The 15,182-nt window shown below is 38.4% G+C and overlaps 1 protein-coding gene and 1 long non-coding RNA gene across 10 annotated transcripts in view; one reads left to right on the top strand and one right to left on the bottom strand.

The window, feature by feature from the left end:
• The window catches only part of LOC148775959 (uncharacterized), a 98,300-nt gene extending 92,091 nt beyond the window's left edge, over positions 1–6,209 (bottom strand). For all 3 annotated transcript variants that reach the window (XR_016038743.1, XR_016038742.1, XR_016038741.1), the window contains exons 1-2: positions 6,113–6,209; positions 3,279–3,388 (exon numbers count right to left, since the gene is read on the bottom strand). This is a non-coding gene — a long non-coding RNA (uncharacterized LOC148775959). The remainder of the gene's footprint in view (positions 1–3,278; positions 3,389–6,112) is intronic.
• Positions 83–15,182, top strand: part of CFAP70 (cilia and flagella associated protein 70) — a 96,614-nt gene continuing 81,514 nt past the window's right edge. For 2 of the 7 annotated variants that reach the window (XM_088841996.1, XM_088841992.1), the window contains exons 1-4: positions 83–3,439; positions 8,764–8,862; positions 9,030–9,109; positions 14,920–15,099. In XM_088841996.1, coding sequence (XP_088698122.1) covers positions 3,133–3,439; positions 8,764–8,862; positions 9,030–9,109; positions 14,920–15,099 — 666 coding nt within the window. In that variant the 5' untranslated portion in view covers positions 83–3,132. Of the gene's footprint in view, positions 3,440–8,449; positions 8,863–9,029; positions 9,110–14,919; positions 15,100–15,182 lie in introns of those variants that run through there. The other 5 variants (XM_088841995.1, XM_088841994.1, XM_088841993.1 and 2 more) reach the window with 5 other exon arrangements.

Raw genomic sequence — 15,182 nt, 5'->3', positions numbered from 1 at the left:
AAGCAAACTCGAAAGTGGAAAACTTTGTACTTAGCCAACACTTTGGGTAAGGGAACGTGGCACCTACGAAAATACGAAACCCCAGCCAGACACTGAGGTGGTGGCTCAGGAGCAAGGTTTCCAGGGCGCACGCGCAGAATCTCACCTGGCGCCCCCATCCTTCTTTCTCCCCCGCAGCCCCACCCTCCCCGGACAATGTTATCGCGAGTCTTGGAATCAACTTGTGGTGTTAGCGGAGACAAAGTTATCGCGAGAGGTAATTGGTTGCTATAGTTGCGAAAAACGCTTCTGCGGCTCTTAGGTAAGACTGATGTTACTCCTTAGAAAATCATCTCTTTTCGGGCTCAACACTCCAACCTTGCGGCCACACCGCGTTACCTTAGTCTCTTCTTCAGCTTAACCCACAGGCCGCATCCCTGCACGACTGTACTCCGGTACAGACCTGAAAGCTGCCGACCCCGCTAGGCCCCCGACTCTCCCGCCAGGCCCAGGCCTCCCACCCAAAGCCAGACTCAGAACCCACTTCCCGGTTTGCGCCGAGATTCCTCCATAAGCGCACACTGGGCTTCTGTCCCCAGACCACCGCCATTAACATCATCTTGCATGTAAACTGTTCCTTTTTCGTTGTTTTTAGCTATTTTAAAAGTTTTTTTTATTATGTTAAAAATTTTAAGATTGTAGTATAGTTGATTTACTGTAGTGCATCTAACCTATTTCTAATCTGACTTCCCCTCCTGAAACTTCTGAGCAGATAACAAGAATGCGTGCCTTGTTGGTGGCAACAGGAGCCCCCACCTGACTTCCTTGACTATAACTTTTAGCTGGCCAGATTTCTTGCACTCATTGTTTAACAAATATGATGCTAATGATTTTTACGGACAAGGCATGATGCCAGGCACTCAGGGGCTGCAGAAATGTGTGACAGATAACTTGTCTTTAAAGGAGTAATTGAGCATTCAGTTATACTCAAGTAGTGCCTGTCAATAACACCTTTTGTGCAGTGCTTCATTGATGAAACAGTTTTACCATTTTAGTGGATTGTCACAACAAATGTGTAACAGGTCAGGTTATGTTATCAGTTTTACAGAAGGTGACACTGAAGCCCAGAAAAGTTAGGCATTTCCCCAGGGTCAGGCTAGTGAAGGCCTAATTCGTGTACTGCTATTGAAAAAGAAAACAGGAGACTTATGTACAAGATCATTTCAAATGTAAACTTGATAAGAAAGTTGTCAGGGCCACTTAGGCCCTAAGTCAACCTGGAGACACAACGTTTCACAAGTGATCTGAGACTTATAGATAACAGAAAATGAGCGAGTTGTTAGAAAGAGGCAGAATACTTAAAAGCTTGGGGACAGCAACGTATCTCATTTTTTTTTGTATCACCAGCCTAGACACACTTAACAAAGTATATCCTATGAAAATGTTGGAATTGCATTAAGTTCCATTTTTAATTGAGTCAGAGAACATGACCTTTTTTTTTTCCTTAACAGCTATCCAATTTATTTTTGAAATTGTGTCCTTAGTGTTGTAAAATCATTTGAAAATGTCTTTGACTAAATAAGACATATGTCAGAACTTTTTTCAGCGGCTAGCATTCTGTATGGTTGCTTCTTTCTTGTTATCAAAATATGTTTTTCTAGAACTGAGAGGTTAATTAACCCTTGAGGGGAGTCTTGCACATCAGAAAAAAAAAAAGCTACCAAAAACAATATGAAGGATGTGGGGGATGGGAGGTGGGGTGATGGCATTCCTACCCTCTTTGCCTTGTCATAATTTGTTCTTAATGGGTAGTTACATGTATAAGGATGATTTTTTAGCACTAACCAGCAGTCATCCTTGTGACTAGCTTCCTAAAGCACTGCCTGTCTGGCAGTTGCAAAGGGCACAAAGCAGTACTGGAGTAAGGCATTTCCCTAGGTTTTCCCCTGGTATTGGTTATGATGTAATGTGGATAGTTGTGCAGCTGTGGAATATAAGGGAACAGGTTCACTTATTATATTCACAGAGCTCAAAGAAGACCAGAGAGACTTTGCCCAGGTGCCGATATGGAGCAGGTGTCATCAATAGGCAGACCTGTGCAGATCACTGTGACAGAGGGATATGACTTGGTAAAGTTATTTTCAGGAATTCTGGAAGTCCCTAGTTTATTCGTTCTTCTTGAAAGTACTTTTGTCTTTAGTCTCCTGTCTCCCTGTCAGTCATCCTGTTGTGGCTTGGGGAAGAATATGTTGGGAACATTAGCAGGAGGAGTGGAGTTCTGCATATTTCTGTCCGACCAAATCCCTTGGCTTTACATAGTAATGGCACTTCCTTCTCAGTGTTCCTTATTGTCAGTCTATAATCTGCAAGTCATGTTGCCTTAGTGTGTATAAAATACCTGGCAATTTAAATACTAAACTTAATGAGGGTAAAACAGCTGGTTTTCATTTTCCTAAACAGCAGTTCCTTTCTCCTGAAAAGGATCTGAATTCTTCTAGAGCTTCTCTTGTGATTAATTTCATTAATTATAACTATTAAACTTTACAAGAATAATGAAATGTCAAAATATTAATTCAGTACTATGAAGTCAAATAGCTTATTCCAAAACAGGATATAATAAATGATCTCTACTTTATGTTAAAAGTATATATAAATGTATGTATATATATCTACATAACAGCAAAACACTAGAAAATGTATTATTATAGGTAATTAGTTTTTCTATGTGCTTTCCTTACTTTTTCAAAACTTCCACTCCAATTAAAAATAAAATCATAAAAAATTTCCATAGTATGCATTTATAATCATATAAACACAATAACTTATTTTTCAAAACTTCCAACTTAATGGCCTTTAAATAGAATATTGCATTTAGCTGCGGCTGTATTTATTTAATAACTTTCTACTTCCCCCATTTGTATTTGTGGTATCAGTTCAGTTCAGTTCAGTCGCTCAGTCGTGTCCGACTCTTTGCGACCCTAAGAATCACAGCACGCCAGGCCTCCCTATCCATCACCAACTCCTGGAGTTCACTCAAACTCATGTCCATCGAGTCGGTGATGCCATCCAGCCATCTCATTCTCTGTCGTCCCCGTCCCCTCCCACCCCCAATCCCTCCCAGCATGAGTCTTTTCCGGTGAGTCAACTCTTCGCATGTATAGCTTGTTAGAAAAATGTTTAAAATGTGTCAGTTTAAGTCACAATGGGTTGCCAGATATGTGGGAAAATTCTCTATTTGAGTATAATTGTGAAGTATGTTTCTGTCAACAGAAAGGTTTTAAAGGAGATACTTCAGTTACCTTTATTCGTGCAGAATTCAATCAAGTGGTTCTGGGAGACTCTGCAAAAATTACTGTTTCTCCAGAAGGAACTGCAAAATACAACTTCACTTGCAGCTTTGAGTTCAATCCTGAAGGAGGAGGAATCGCTTTAGATGACCTCGCCCACAAACCTGTGTTCTGTAAGTCCTTGTGATTCTAGATACATTAATTATGTGAGTGATCAGGGTATTCCGAGGTATTTAGTAGCTCTTGTTGGGACAGATGAACACATCTTAACCTTTTTAATCTAGGAATAACACAGAATAATTTGAGTCTTACCTGGTTCTGGCAGCTGTCACCATGACCTGCTAATTTTAATCAGTTTGTATCAAAGATGTTTTGACATGTAACTGGACTTTTTTAAATGATTTAAAATTTTTTTCCAAATTGGCTTTATTCTTTTCAGCAGTTGATAATAAAACACATATATGATCAAAAAAAGTAAGAGAGAATTTACACAATTTTGAAGAAACAGTAAGCAATAACATAGAAAGAAGTAAACATACTCTTTTATGAAAAAAATGAACCCCAAATTTGAAAGCAAGACCAGTGATATATACATATTTTGATCTATTCATGTGTACAACTCATTTTAATTTCCCTAAAAATGTTATTTAATAACTATTTAGTAACTAATAAGTTCTGTTAACAGTCAAACAAGAATGAAGATAATCCTCAAATAAATCCATGGGCATAAATGAATAGACATATAATTGGACTTTTGCAGCATTGGTCTCCTAAGCTGGTTTGGAAGCTTTTCCTTTGTATTCTTATATTTAGGGCTGTCAGATTTAGGGGAAAAAAAAAACAAAGCAAAAAACTATTTGAGACATATTTACACTAAAAAATTATTTGTTCTTTATCTGAAATTCATATTTAATTGGGCATCTGGCAACCCTGTCTGTACTTCTGTATATTCACCATCCTGTAGAGCAGTTTTTAACTATCTTCCTTTTTTAGAGGAGACACTTTTTGAAATCAGACTGTATCTTATTTCAGAATTTCTAGTACCTAGAAATATCTGGGATATAAAAGAGCTCAAAAATATTTGTTGAAATAGTGAATGGATAAATAAATGAATAGTTTCTATATTCACACTTTTACAGTTTCTAGCTACATAATATTATCTCTGAAACACTTTGTCCCTAAACCTATATTCTAGGCTAAGTCTTTTTTTGTTTTATTTTGTTTTAACCCATATCCTTTTTTTTGATAGTGTGATTTGAAAATTTTTATTTTATTTATTTTTATTGAAGTACAGTTGATTTATAATGTTGTGCTTGTAAGGTAAGGGAGTTAGAGAAGGCGAGGTTCAGAAAAATAAGGAGACTGGCACTTTACAGGAACAGATCACCTTTAATGAGGCGAGAAGGGGCAGCAGTCAGATTAGCGAGCTGCTGCACTAACCTAAGAAATGAGTAAGTATATATAGGCATGTATGTGGAAAGTTACTGTCTTAAGGGGGCCTGTTCTTTTCCAAGGTTGTTTGGAGTAGTTATCTCTTAAACAGCTGGGGCAAGGAATTTTGGAGATCGGCCATAGGCTGTACCAGCTGGGAACTGGGCATAATCAACCTTAATGTCCATTTTTTTCTTCTGGTGAGAGTTCTTTGTTTTGCATAGAATGGTGGGGAGGACCTGAAGGGGAGTTTTAGCTTCAGGCTATTTTGAGCCATGTAACTTTCCTTCAGTGCTAATTTCTACTGTACAACAAAGTGACTCAGTTATACACATATATGCATTTTTTAAATATTCTTTTCCATTTTGGTTTATCCCAGGAGATTAGATATAGTTCCCTATGCGATACAGTAGGACCTTGTGGTTTATTCATTCTAAACTTGATAGTTTGATTTATTAACCTCAAACTCCCAGTCCATCCCTCTCCCTCACCCACTTTGCCTTGGCAACCACAAGTCTGTTGTCTGTGTCTGTGAGTCTGTTTCTGTTTTATGGATAGGTCCGTTTGTGCCATATTTTATTTTGTTTTGTTTTGTTTTGTCTTTTCTATTATTAACGTTAGTAGTCTTGAGATATGTTTAAATTAGAATTATCATTTTGAATATTCACATTAAAATATACTATAATTTGACTTATGAGGACTTTAAAAAGTTTTTATTGGAGTATAGTTGATTTACACTGTTGTGTTAATTACTGCCATACAGCAAAGAGTCAGTTACACATATATATATAGCCACTTTTTTGTGCCATATTTTAGTTTCCACATATAAGTGATACATGGTATTTGTCTTTCTTTTTCTGACGTACTTCACTTAGTGTGGTAATCTCTGGCTGCATCCATGTTGCTGCAGATGGCCTTATTTCAATCTTCATTATGGATGTCTGGTATTCCATTGTGTGTGTGTGTGTGTGTATGTGTCCTCCTTATTCATTCATCTGTTGATGCGCATTTAAGTTGTGTCCGTGTCTTGGCTATTGTGAATAGTGCTACTATGAACACGGGTACGTGTGTCTTTTTTTGAATTTTCTGAATTATGTATCTTTTTGAATTATAAATTACAGATGGATAAAATGTGCTTAAAAAATTAAATTATGTACCATAATTAAATAAACAGAGTAGTGAAGCCTTTCTGAGTATTTTACCAATGCAGAAGCCACAGAAGGAAAACGAAATACATTTTACGTAAGCAACTATAAGATATCACAAACTGAGATACAATTTGCAGTTCTGTTCTGTACTTTCCCTTTAAAGAGCTCCTATATACCAATTAAAAAAACACCTAGAATCTAATGGATAAATGCACAAAGCATATGAAAGAGATATGAAAATTTCACAGATAAAGAAACATAACTTACCGTTCAGTTCAGTTTAGTCACTCAGTCATGTCCAACTCTTTGCAACCCCATGAATCTCAATACACCAGGCCTCCCTGTCCATCAGCAACTCCCGGAGTTTACCCAAACTCATGTCTATTGAGTCAGTGATGCCATCCAGCCATCTCATCCTCTGTCATCCCCTTCTCCTCCCACCCCCAATCCCTCCCAGCATCAGGGTCCTTTCCAATGAGTCAACTCTTCGCATGAGATGGCCAAAGTATTGGAGTTTCAGCCTCAGCATCAGTCCTTCCAATGAACACCCAGGACTTACCGTTAAACATATGGAAAATGTTCAGTCTCACTTTAATATGAGAAATAAAATTAAGCAGAGATTCCATTTTCATAATTAGCAAGATCACAGAGTTTAATACTGTAACATTTAAGCAAGTATGTTACCAAATTTTATTAACTTTGCCAAAAATGCTGACAGAGGAACCTAAATTTAAAGGAAACAAGGATCGAGAAACAAATACAATAAGAAAGAAAAAAGGTGAATCCAGAAGGTGAGATATTCTCTATAACTGTTCTGATGTCTTCAAGAAAGCAGTGCCATATTAAAAAAACATATGTAGGAGGAGCTGCTGCTGCTGCTGCTAAGTCACTTCAGTCGTGTCCGACTCTGTGTGACCCCATAGACGGAAGCCCACCAGGCTCCCCCATCCCTGGGATTCTCCAGGCAAGAACACTGGAGTGGGTTGCCATTTCCTTCTCCAATGTGTGAAAGTGAAAAGTGAAAGTGAAGTCGCTCAGTCGTGTCCATGAAAAGAACATGAAGAAACATGACAGCCAATTGCAATGTGTGGCCTTTGATATAAACCAGCTACAGAATAAATTTGGGGGCAGTTGAGAAATGTTAGATGTAGACTGGGCATTCGGTGTATTAAGACATTATATTTTATGCTGTTATGCGTATTTACTAGATGTGATAGAGGTGTTGTGGTTGTGTAGGAAAGTACTGTATTTTGGATTTGTATACTTTAATATTTGGGAGTAAAATGTAAAGATGTCTGTAACTTACTTGGAAGTATTTCCACAAACATGAAGCAAATATATGCTAACTATTGTTAAACCTCTGTGATGGTTATAGGGATATTCATTATACTGTGTGTGTGTGTGTTAGTTGCGACCAACTCTGCGACCCCATGGACTGTAGCCCACCAGGCTCCTCTGTCCATGGGGTTTTCCATGTAAAAATACTGGAGTGGGTTGCCGTTTCCTTCTCCAGGGGATCTTCCCAACCCAGGGATTGAACTCAGGTCTCCCGCATTGCAGGCAGATTCTTTACTATCTGTGCTACATATTTTTACATATTTGAAATTTTTCATAATAGATATTAACACATACAAGGAATGATGCTGCAGTGAAAAATCCGGTACATACCTTGCATGCTCTATAAATTACTTGAAGGTGTGCTAAGTCCTATGCTAGGCAATGTGGGAAGATCTGGAACAGTGTTTTTCAAACTACAGATGGTGATTTTTGGTCTTTCTGAAAATTGATTGAGGGAGTCATGACCAGTAATTTCTTGTACATGAAACATAATAGAAAATACCTAAGGATTTTGAACTCATAAGGATGAATATCATGTGAAACTTTGTTATAATCATATGTATCAGTAAATTTATACTTATGTGTGTACATGATTATGATATAAAATCCTTTTTATGAACATTGGGGTACATGTGTCTCTTTCAATTCTGGTTTCCTCGGTGTGTATGCCCAGGAGTGGGATTACTGGGTCGTATGGCAGTTCTATTTCCAGTTTTTTAAGGAATCTCCACACTGTTCTCCATAGTGGCTGTACTAGTTTGCATTCCCACCAACAGTGATTAGACTTTTTTGAGTTTTACACATTCATAAGTGAATGGTCTGTATGTCGTGCCTTTGTTGGTTTTCTGTGAGCTGTAGTTTCTGGGAAATGAGCAGCTCTCATATCTGTAACTCTTGTAACCCAGTCATTCGTGTGCCTCCTTCATGAGGATTCACTGCGGCTGTGGTGCTGTTATCCCTCTGATAGGAACTCTAACTCAGTGTAAAGCCCCAAAGATCTGTTACTTATTTTTATTTTATATTGTACTATATTTTATTTATAGTGTTGTGTTTGTTTCAGGTATATAGCAAAGTGATACAGTTATATATATATATATATATATATATATATATATGAATTAACAAAAGCAGTTCCCGTCTTTGATGGGGAGTTCATGGTTTATAATATAAATGGCATTATTTTGAGAGAGGGATAACTTAGGTAAGGCATTGGATTTTTTTTTCTTTTTGCAGCTTGAGGCAGTTGTAAAATAACTTAATGTAGCTTTTTGCAACTGTGTATTCTATTTTTTTCATTTGGTGATATTTTAACTGTTAATGTTTATGGCATTGTGCTTTGTACCATTTATTAAATTTTATAAATAAAAAAAATCCTTTTTAAAAATAATTTGCATGAAAAAAAGGTTAATAAGTCACTGAGAAGCTCCAGTATCTCCCACTGGAAGTCACTAATAATGGTGCCTTCTCAAGTTTCCAATTCATTTCTCTTGATTTTTTTTGACAGTGCTTTGTTTGTTGCACCTTGGTTATCGGATTTGTGAGTTAGACATGTTCTCATTTCTTTGTTTTGATTTTTCTAGTAACAGTGACTGAAGTTTTACCAAAGGAAAAGAAACAGAAAGAGGAGAAGACCATGGTTCTTGGTCAAGCTGTGGTGGACCTTCTTCCTCTACTGGAAGGTCAGATGTGTGATTTGCTCAACAGAAATAACACAGCTCATAAAACTTAGTTCCAGAGAAGTACAAAAATCACCCTCAATGAATTTGAGAGATGCGATGAAAAGATGAGCACAGCTATCTCTGCAAAACCCTTCCTTTTTTGGCTTGACTTGGGCTTCTTTTCACAGGAGAAAGTTCGTTTGAAACAATGGTACCACTGCACCCTGTGCCAGGTTCGCCCATAGAACCTTTTCGATCAGGTGTTAAGGTAATCAGAGTTTTAACTCTCCAACATTTCAGCCTGATTTTCAGTCAAGACCGTCTGCTCTTAAGGTTCAATTTAGTTGAATCTAATGTGTCAGGCACCTTCTTTCCTTCTTTTCACAGGCACACATAGTGCTAGGTTCTGGGAAACAAAGATAAATAAGGCAGAATCCTATTTTAGGAGTTCATAGTCCACACATCAAAAGTTATGACCACCAGTGTGATTAAATGGGGTATATGGACACAGAGTAGATCTCTGTTACTTTGCCCAGGGGTATATATAGGGAAGGTTTAACCATAAAAATACCTCTTTTAACTATGTCCTGATGGGTTAAATTAAATAGTATATGAACACACCTAACACAGTTTCTGTCATGGTAGCCTGCCCCTGACCACTGGAAGAGAGGAAGCATGAATTGGTAGGCTGGGCTACTGGTTTGTGTTCTGGACTTTCTCTCACAATTTCTCCTGGCATCGGTGGCTTCTTGAGGCACTACTTTTACCACTCTGGTGCAGGTACACTCACTCTTCAGCTGATACCACAGCTGTCTTCTGTTTTGCACAAGTAAAGGAGAGAGAAAGGCCTAACTGTCCCAACTATTCTGAATGCAGTTCCCTATTTAACAGTTGAGGTGGGCCCTTCCTGATTCTTGTGGATTCTGCCACAATTCACTCCTACATCTGCTGTGATTCTCTCCTCTTATTGTAGGATATGATTGGTTTTTTCCAGGGTTTTTTGGTAGATCTGATTTAATTTGCTTTCTGTCTTTCAATGATTCCTAAAACTGTGTAGTCCAGTGATAGCATTTCTTGTTCTTGGGCTGTTACAGCATTATTGTTTTATTGATGATAAGGATAATCATTTAGTATCTTTCTGTCATTTCATATGCTGGAAAGAGGTAGATATTTGAGCTCAGTTTGTCTTCCTTGGTCCAGTGTCCCAGCCTCTGTAGTGTTGATTTCCTTTAAACCGGTGTAGGAGAAAAGTTAGTCAAATGATTTGTCAGTCCTCATGACCTCTGCTCATAATATTCCCGTGTTTAATTGTTTCACATACTCAAGGGAAATATATATGACAAGAGTTCTCACTAATTTTATATATTAGCATATATACTAGTTTTTTCAAGACTCAGAGGCTAAAATGATATAAACCTGTCCTTGCAAAGGAGACTTCAATTTGCCATCTGGTATTCCTTGTCATGTTCAATAATACAAATTAGAAACCTGAGGGACATTTCACTTATCTTCTCAGAGACATATTGATCAGAGATACCACATTCTCCGATGTCTCTCTTTCTTAAATATCCCTCCTCCCTTTGGTATTCTGATCTCTCGCTCGCTGACTGACCTTTTTCGGTTCCTGCATTGCGTCTCTTTTCCCTGGTGGTGGCAGTGGTTACTAAGTCAAGTCTGACTTTTTGCAGCCCCGTGAACTGTAGCCCACTAGACCCCTCTGTCCATGGGATTTCCCAGGCAAGAATGCTGGAGTGGGTTTCCATTCCCTTCTTCAGGGGATCTTCCCAACCCAGGGATTAAACCCAGGGCTCCTGCACTGCAGGCAGATTCTTTACCATCTGACTCACTATTGAAGCTCCTCTTTCCTCTATCTGTTGCTTAGTATGAAGGTTCTGTTCTCGGTCACCTTCTTTTCTTAGTCTGTGTTCAACTCCTAGGGGAGGGCTATCATCCATAATTTGTGGGGAAGGGTATCGTCCTTGAATTTAACAGTCCCAGTCTGCTGAAGACTTCTAATTCAACAGCTCCAGCTAAGACCCCTCTCCTGAATTTTAGAGTGTCAGACTTTAAAATTACCTACTGATTTCTCTATAATGAAATTCCACTCAACATTTTAAAACTGAACTTAGCATCTTCCTTTTATTTTATTTTGGATAGTGGCATCACTCATTCATAAATCATAGGACATATATAGAATTACTTCCATGACTGCTCACCTGGACTCTGACACTAATCTGCAAATTGGCCCTCCACCAAATCCAGCCTTTTCTATCTCCTCAGTGCCTTTGGACTCTCTCTTCTTAGCTTTATTCTTACACTTTATCACCTTATAATCCCTCACCTGGAACATTACAAGTAGACTTGTAACTGCCTTTGCTTCCCTCCAGTTCTGCCTTCCCACTGCTTGCAGAGTGACTTAAAAATAAATATGATCTCATCTCTTCCCCTGCTTAGCACTGTGTAATTCATGAATTCACTCACTGCTTACAAGTTAAAGTCCAAATTCCTGAGCAGACATACAGCAATCTTTATAATAGGTACCTGCCACTTCTTTAGTATCATCTCTCAGCACTCCTTTCCTTGTGCTATGTTCTAAAACCCCGAACTACTTACTTATACCTGAATTGGATATACCGTGCTCTTTCAGTTCCTTTTATATAAACTCTTCTTTTTGTCCAGAATTATTTTCTTTTTCCTGCATCTGCTTATCCATATTATAAACTCTGATTCATCTCATAAACGTCAATTCAGCTGTCAACCATCTTTTCCTCCTCCCCACCTCAATAGTTAATTATACACTTTCTTTCTTGGTGCTCCTTGTCTAAGTTAGTTTGTACAGGTTTCTGTTATAGCATTTGTCATAAATTATGGAATTATAACATAAATTCTATGATGAGGGGCTATTTCTTTTTTATATTTGTAGTGCTACAGTAAAGTGCTTGGCATATAATTAGCAATTAATATATTTTTTAACCTTTTTATTGTATCCTGTGTGAAAGTGTCAGAGATACATATATGTATATCTCCCTCTCTATGTGTGGGTGTATATATATGTATTTAAAAATAAGATTTGTTAAAAAGCACTACATTTGCCAAATCAGGATTTCTGTTGGAGACACAACTTGGGAATTTCTCATAGGTAGAATATTTAATTCTTTAACAGGAAAATTAATTATTCTTACTAATGTTGATTCCCAAGAAATAAAGTGAAAATGAGCAAATTCTTTTCTCCTCTCATTAAAAATACTTGCTGTCTTATCTGCACTACTTATTTATATTACTAAAGTCAAATCTTGGTTAGTCAGTTCAGTCACTCAGTCTTGTCTGACTCTTTGTGACCCTATGAATGGCAGCACGCCAGGCCTCCCTGTCCATGACCAACTCCCGGAGTCCACCCAAACCCATGGCCATAGAGTCAGTAATGCCATCCAACCATCTCATTCTCTCTCGTCCCCTTCTCCTCCTGCCCTCAATCTTTCCCAGCATCAGGGTCTTTTCAAATGAGTCAGCTCTTTGCATCAGGTAGCCAAAGTTGTGGAGTTTCAGCTTCAACATCAGTCCTTCCAGTGAACACTCAGGACTGATCTCCTTTAGGATGGACTGGTTGGATCTCCTTGCAGTCCAAGGGGACTCTCAAGAGTCTTCTCCAATGCCACAGTTCAAAAGCATCAATGCTTTGGCCCTCAGCTTTCTTTATAGTCCAACTCTCAATCCATACACAACCACTGGAAAAACCATAGCCTTGACTAGACAGACCTTTGTTGACACAGTAATATCTCTGCTTTTTAATATGCTGTCTAGGTTGGTCATAACTTTCCTTCCAAGGAAAAGTGTCTTTTAATTTCATGGGTGTAATCACCATCTGCAGTGATTTTGGACCCCAGAAAAATAAAGTCAGCCATTGTTTCCCCATCTATTTGGCAGGAAGTGATGGGACCGGATGCCATGATCTTAGTTTTCTGAAAGTTGAGCTTTAAGCCAACTTTTTCACTCTCCTCTTTCACATTCATCAAGAGGCTCTTTAGTTCTTCACTTTCTGCCATAAGGGTGGTGTCATCTGCATATCTGAGATTATTGATATTTCTCCCAGCAATCTTGATTCCAGCTTGTGCTTCCTCCAGCCCAGCATTTCTCATGATGTACTCTGCATATAAGTTAAATAAGCAGGGTGACAATATACAGCCTTGACGTACTCCTTTTCCTATTTGGAACCAGTCTATTGTTCCATGTCCAGTTCTAACTGTTGCTTCCTGACCTGCATACAGGTTTCTCAAGAGGCAGGTCAGGTGGTCTGGTATGCCCATCTCTTTCAGAATTTTCCAGTTTATTGTGATCCACACAGTCAGAGGCTTTGGCATAGTCAATAAAGCAGAAATAGATGTTTTTCTGGAACTCTCTTGCTTTTTCGATAATCCAACGGATGTTGGCAATTTGATCTCTGGTTCCTCTGCCTTTTCTAAAACCAGCTTGAACATCTGAAAGTTCACAGTTCAGGTATTCCTGAAGCCTGGCTTGGAGAATTTTGAGCATGACTTTACTAGTGTGTGAGATGAGTGCAATTGTGTGGTAGTTTGAGCATTCTTTGGCATTGCCTTTCTTTGGGATTGGAATGAAAACTGACCTTTTCCAGTCCTGTGGGCACTGCTGAGTTTTCCAAATTTGCTGACGTATTGAGGGCAGCACTTTCACAGCATCATCTTTCAGGATTTGAAATAGTTCAACTGGAATTCTATCACTTCCATTAGCTTTGTTTGTAGTGATGCTTCCTAAGGCCCACTTGACTTCACATTCCAGGATGTCTGACTCTAAGTGAGTGATCACACCATCATGATTATCTGGGTCGTGAAGATCTTTTTTGTACAGCTCTTCTGTGTATTCTTGCCACCTCTTCTTAATATCTTCTGCTTCTGTTAGGTCCCTACCATTTCTGTCCTTTATTGAGCCCATCTTTGCATGAAATGTTCCTTTGGTGTCTCTAATTTTCTTGAAGAGATCTCTAGTCTTTCCCATTCTTTTGTTTTCCTCTCTTTCTTTGCATTGATCTCTCCTTACTGTTTTTAGTATTCTTTGGAACTCTGCATTCAAATGGCTGTATCTTTCCTTTTCTCCTTTGCTTTTGGCTTCTCTTCTGTCCTCAGCTATTTGTAAGGCCTCCTCAGACAGCCATTTTGCTTTTTTGCATTTCTTTTCCATGGGGATGGTCTTGGTCCCTGTCTCCTGTACAGTGTCACGAACCTCCATCCAAAGATCATCAGGCACTCTGTCTATCAGATCTAGTCCCTTCAGTCTATTTCTCACTTCCACTGTATAATCGTTAGGGATTTGATTTAGGTCATACCTGAATGGTCTTGTGGTTTTTTCCACTTTCTTCAATTTAAGTCTGAATTTGGCAATAAAGAGTTCATGATCTGAGCCACAGTCAGCTCCTGTTCTTGTTTCTGCTGACTGTATAGAGCTTCTCCATCTTTGGCTGCAAAGAATATTATCAGTCTGATTTTGGTGTTGACCATCTGGTGATGTCCATGTGTAGAGTCTTCTCTTGTGTTGTTGGATGATGGTGTTTGCTATGACCAAATCTTGGTAGCCCTACTAAAAAAATTTATTCCTAGAGCTTTTCATGCTGCCAGAAATACTTTTTCACCTTTGAAAAACAGAAATATGTTAAAGAACTTGATTTTCAAATATTTAATAAAAAACATAAAATTTTTTTCAGCACTATATTTAAATTACAGAAATAACCATAAAATACAGACTGGCAATAAATGCAACCTAATCTCACTCACTCATGTGCAACTATTAATAACATTTAATATAAAACTTTCTGATTCCTCTTCTATATGTATTTGTATTTATACTTGCCCTCAGAAAGGAAGGGCTCTAACTTTGAGATAAGGTTCTCTTCTTGGCTTTATCTCTAACTTATGGGACCTAGAAAGAGTTATTTGAATCCTCTGTATGGAAATAATTAAACCTGACCTTCTTACCTTGAACAGTGATGTGAGATTCAAAAGAGATAATGTAAAAACTGGGGAGGCCTCTGGCGTTTTGATATTTCTGTGTAATTTTACTCTTTTGTAGCAGTGCAGCCTTGAAGTTAAAGTATTTGTCACGGAGCCCTTATTGACTGCAGCCCAGATCTCAGGAGGCAATCTTCTGAAGGTCACATTGGAGGCTGCCTACTCTGTGCCTGAATCCTTCATTCCAGTAGGGCTGCTGCAAAACTACATGGTTGGTATGCAAGTTCCGTCAGCTGGAGAGGTAAAGACTTACAGCCCGATATTTACAGATTTAAACACTCATATGGCCATCTCTTCCTCACCTTCTAAGATTTTATTCAAAGC

Source organism: Moschus berezovskii, chromosome 12 (assembly GCF_049115385.1).
Source record: "Moschus berezovskii isolate FMDL1 chromosome 12, NW_MosBer_1.0, whole genome shotgun sequence".
Classification (NCBI taxonomy): domain Eukaryota; kingdom Metazoa; phylum Chordata; class Mammalia; order Artiodactyla; family Moschidae; genus Moschus; species Moschus berezovskii.
This window is presented reverse-complemented; position numbering and strand designations above follow the sequence as displayed.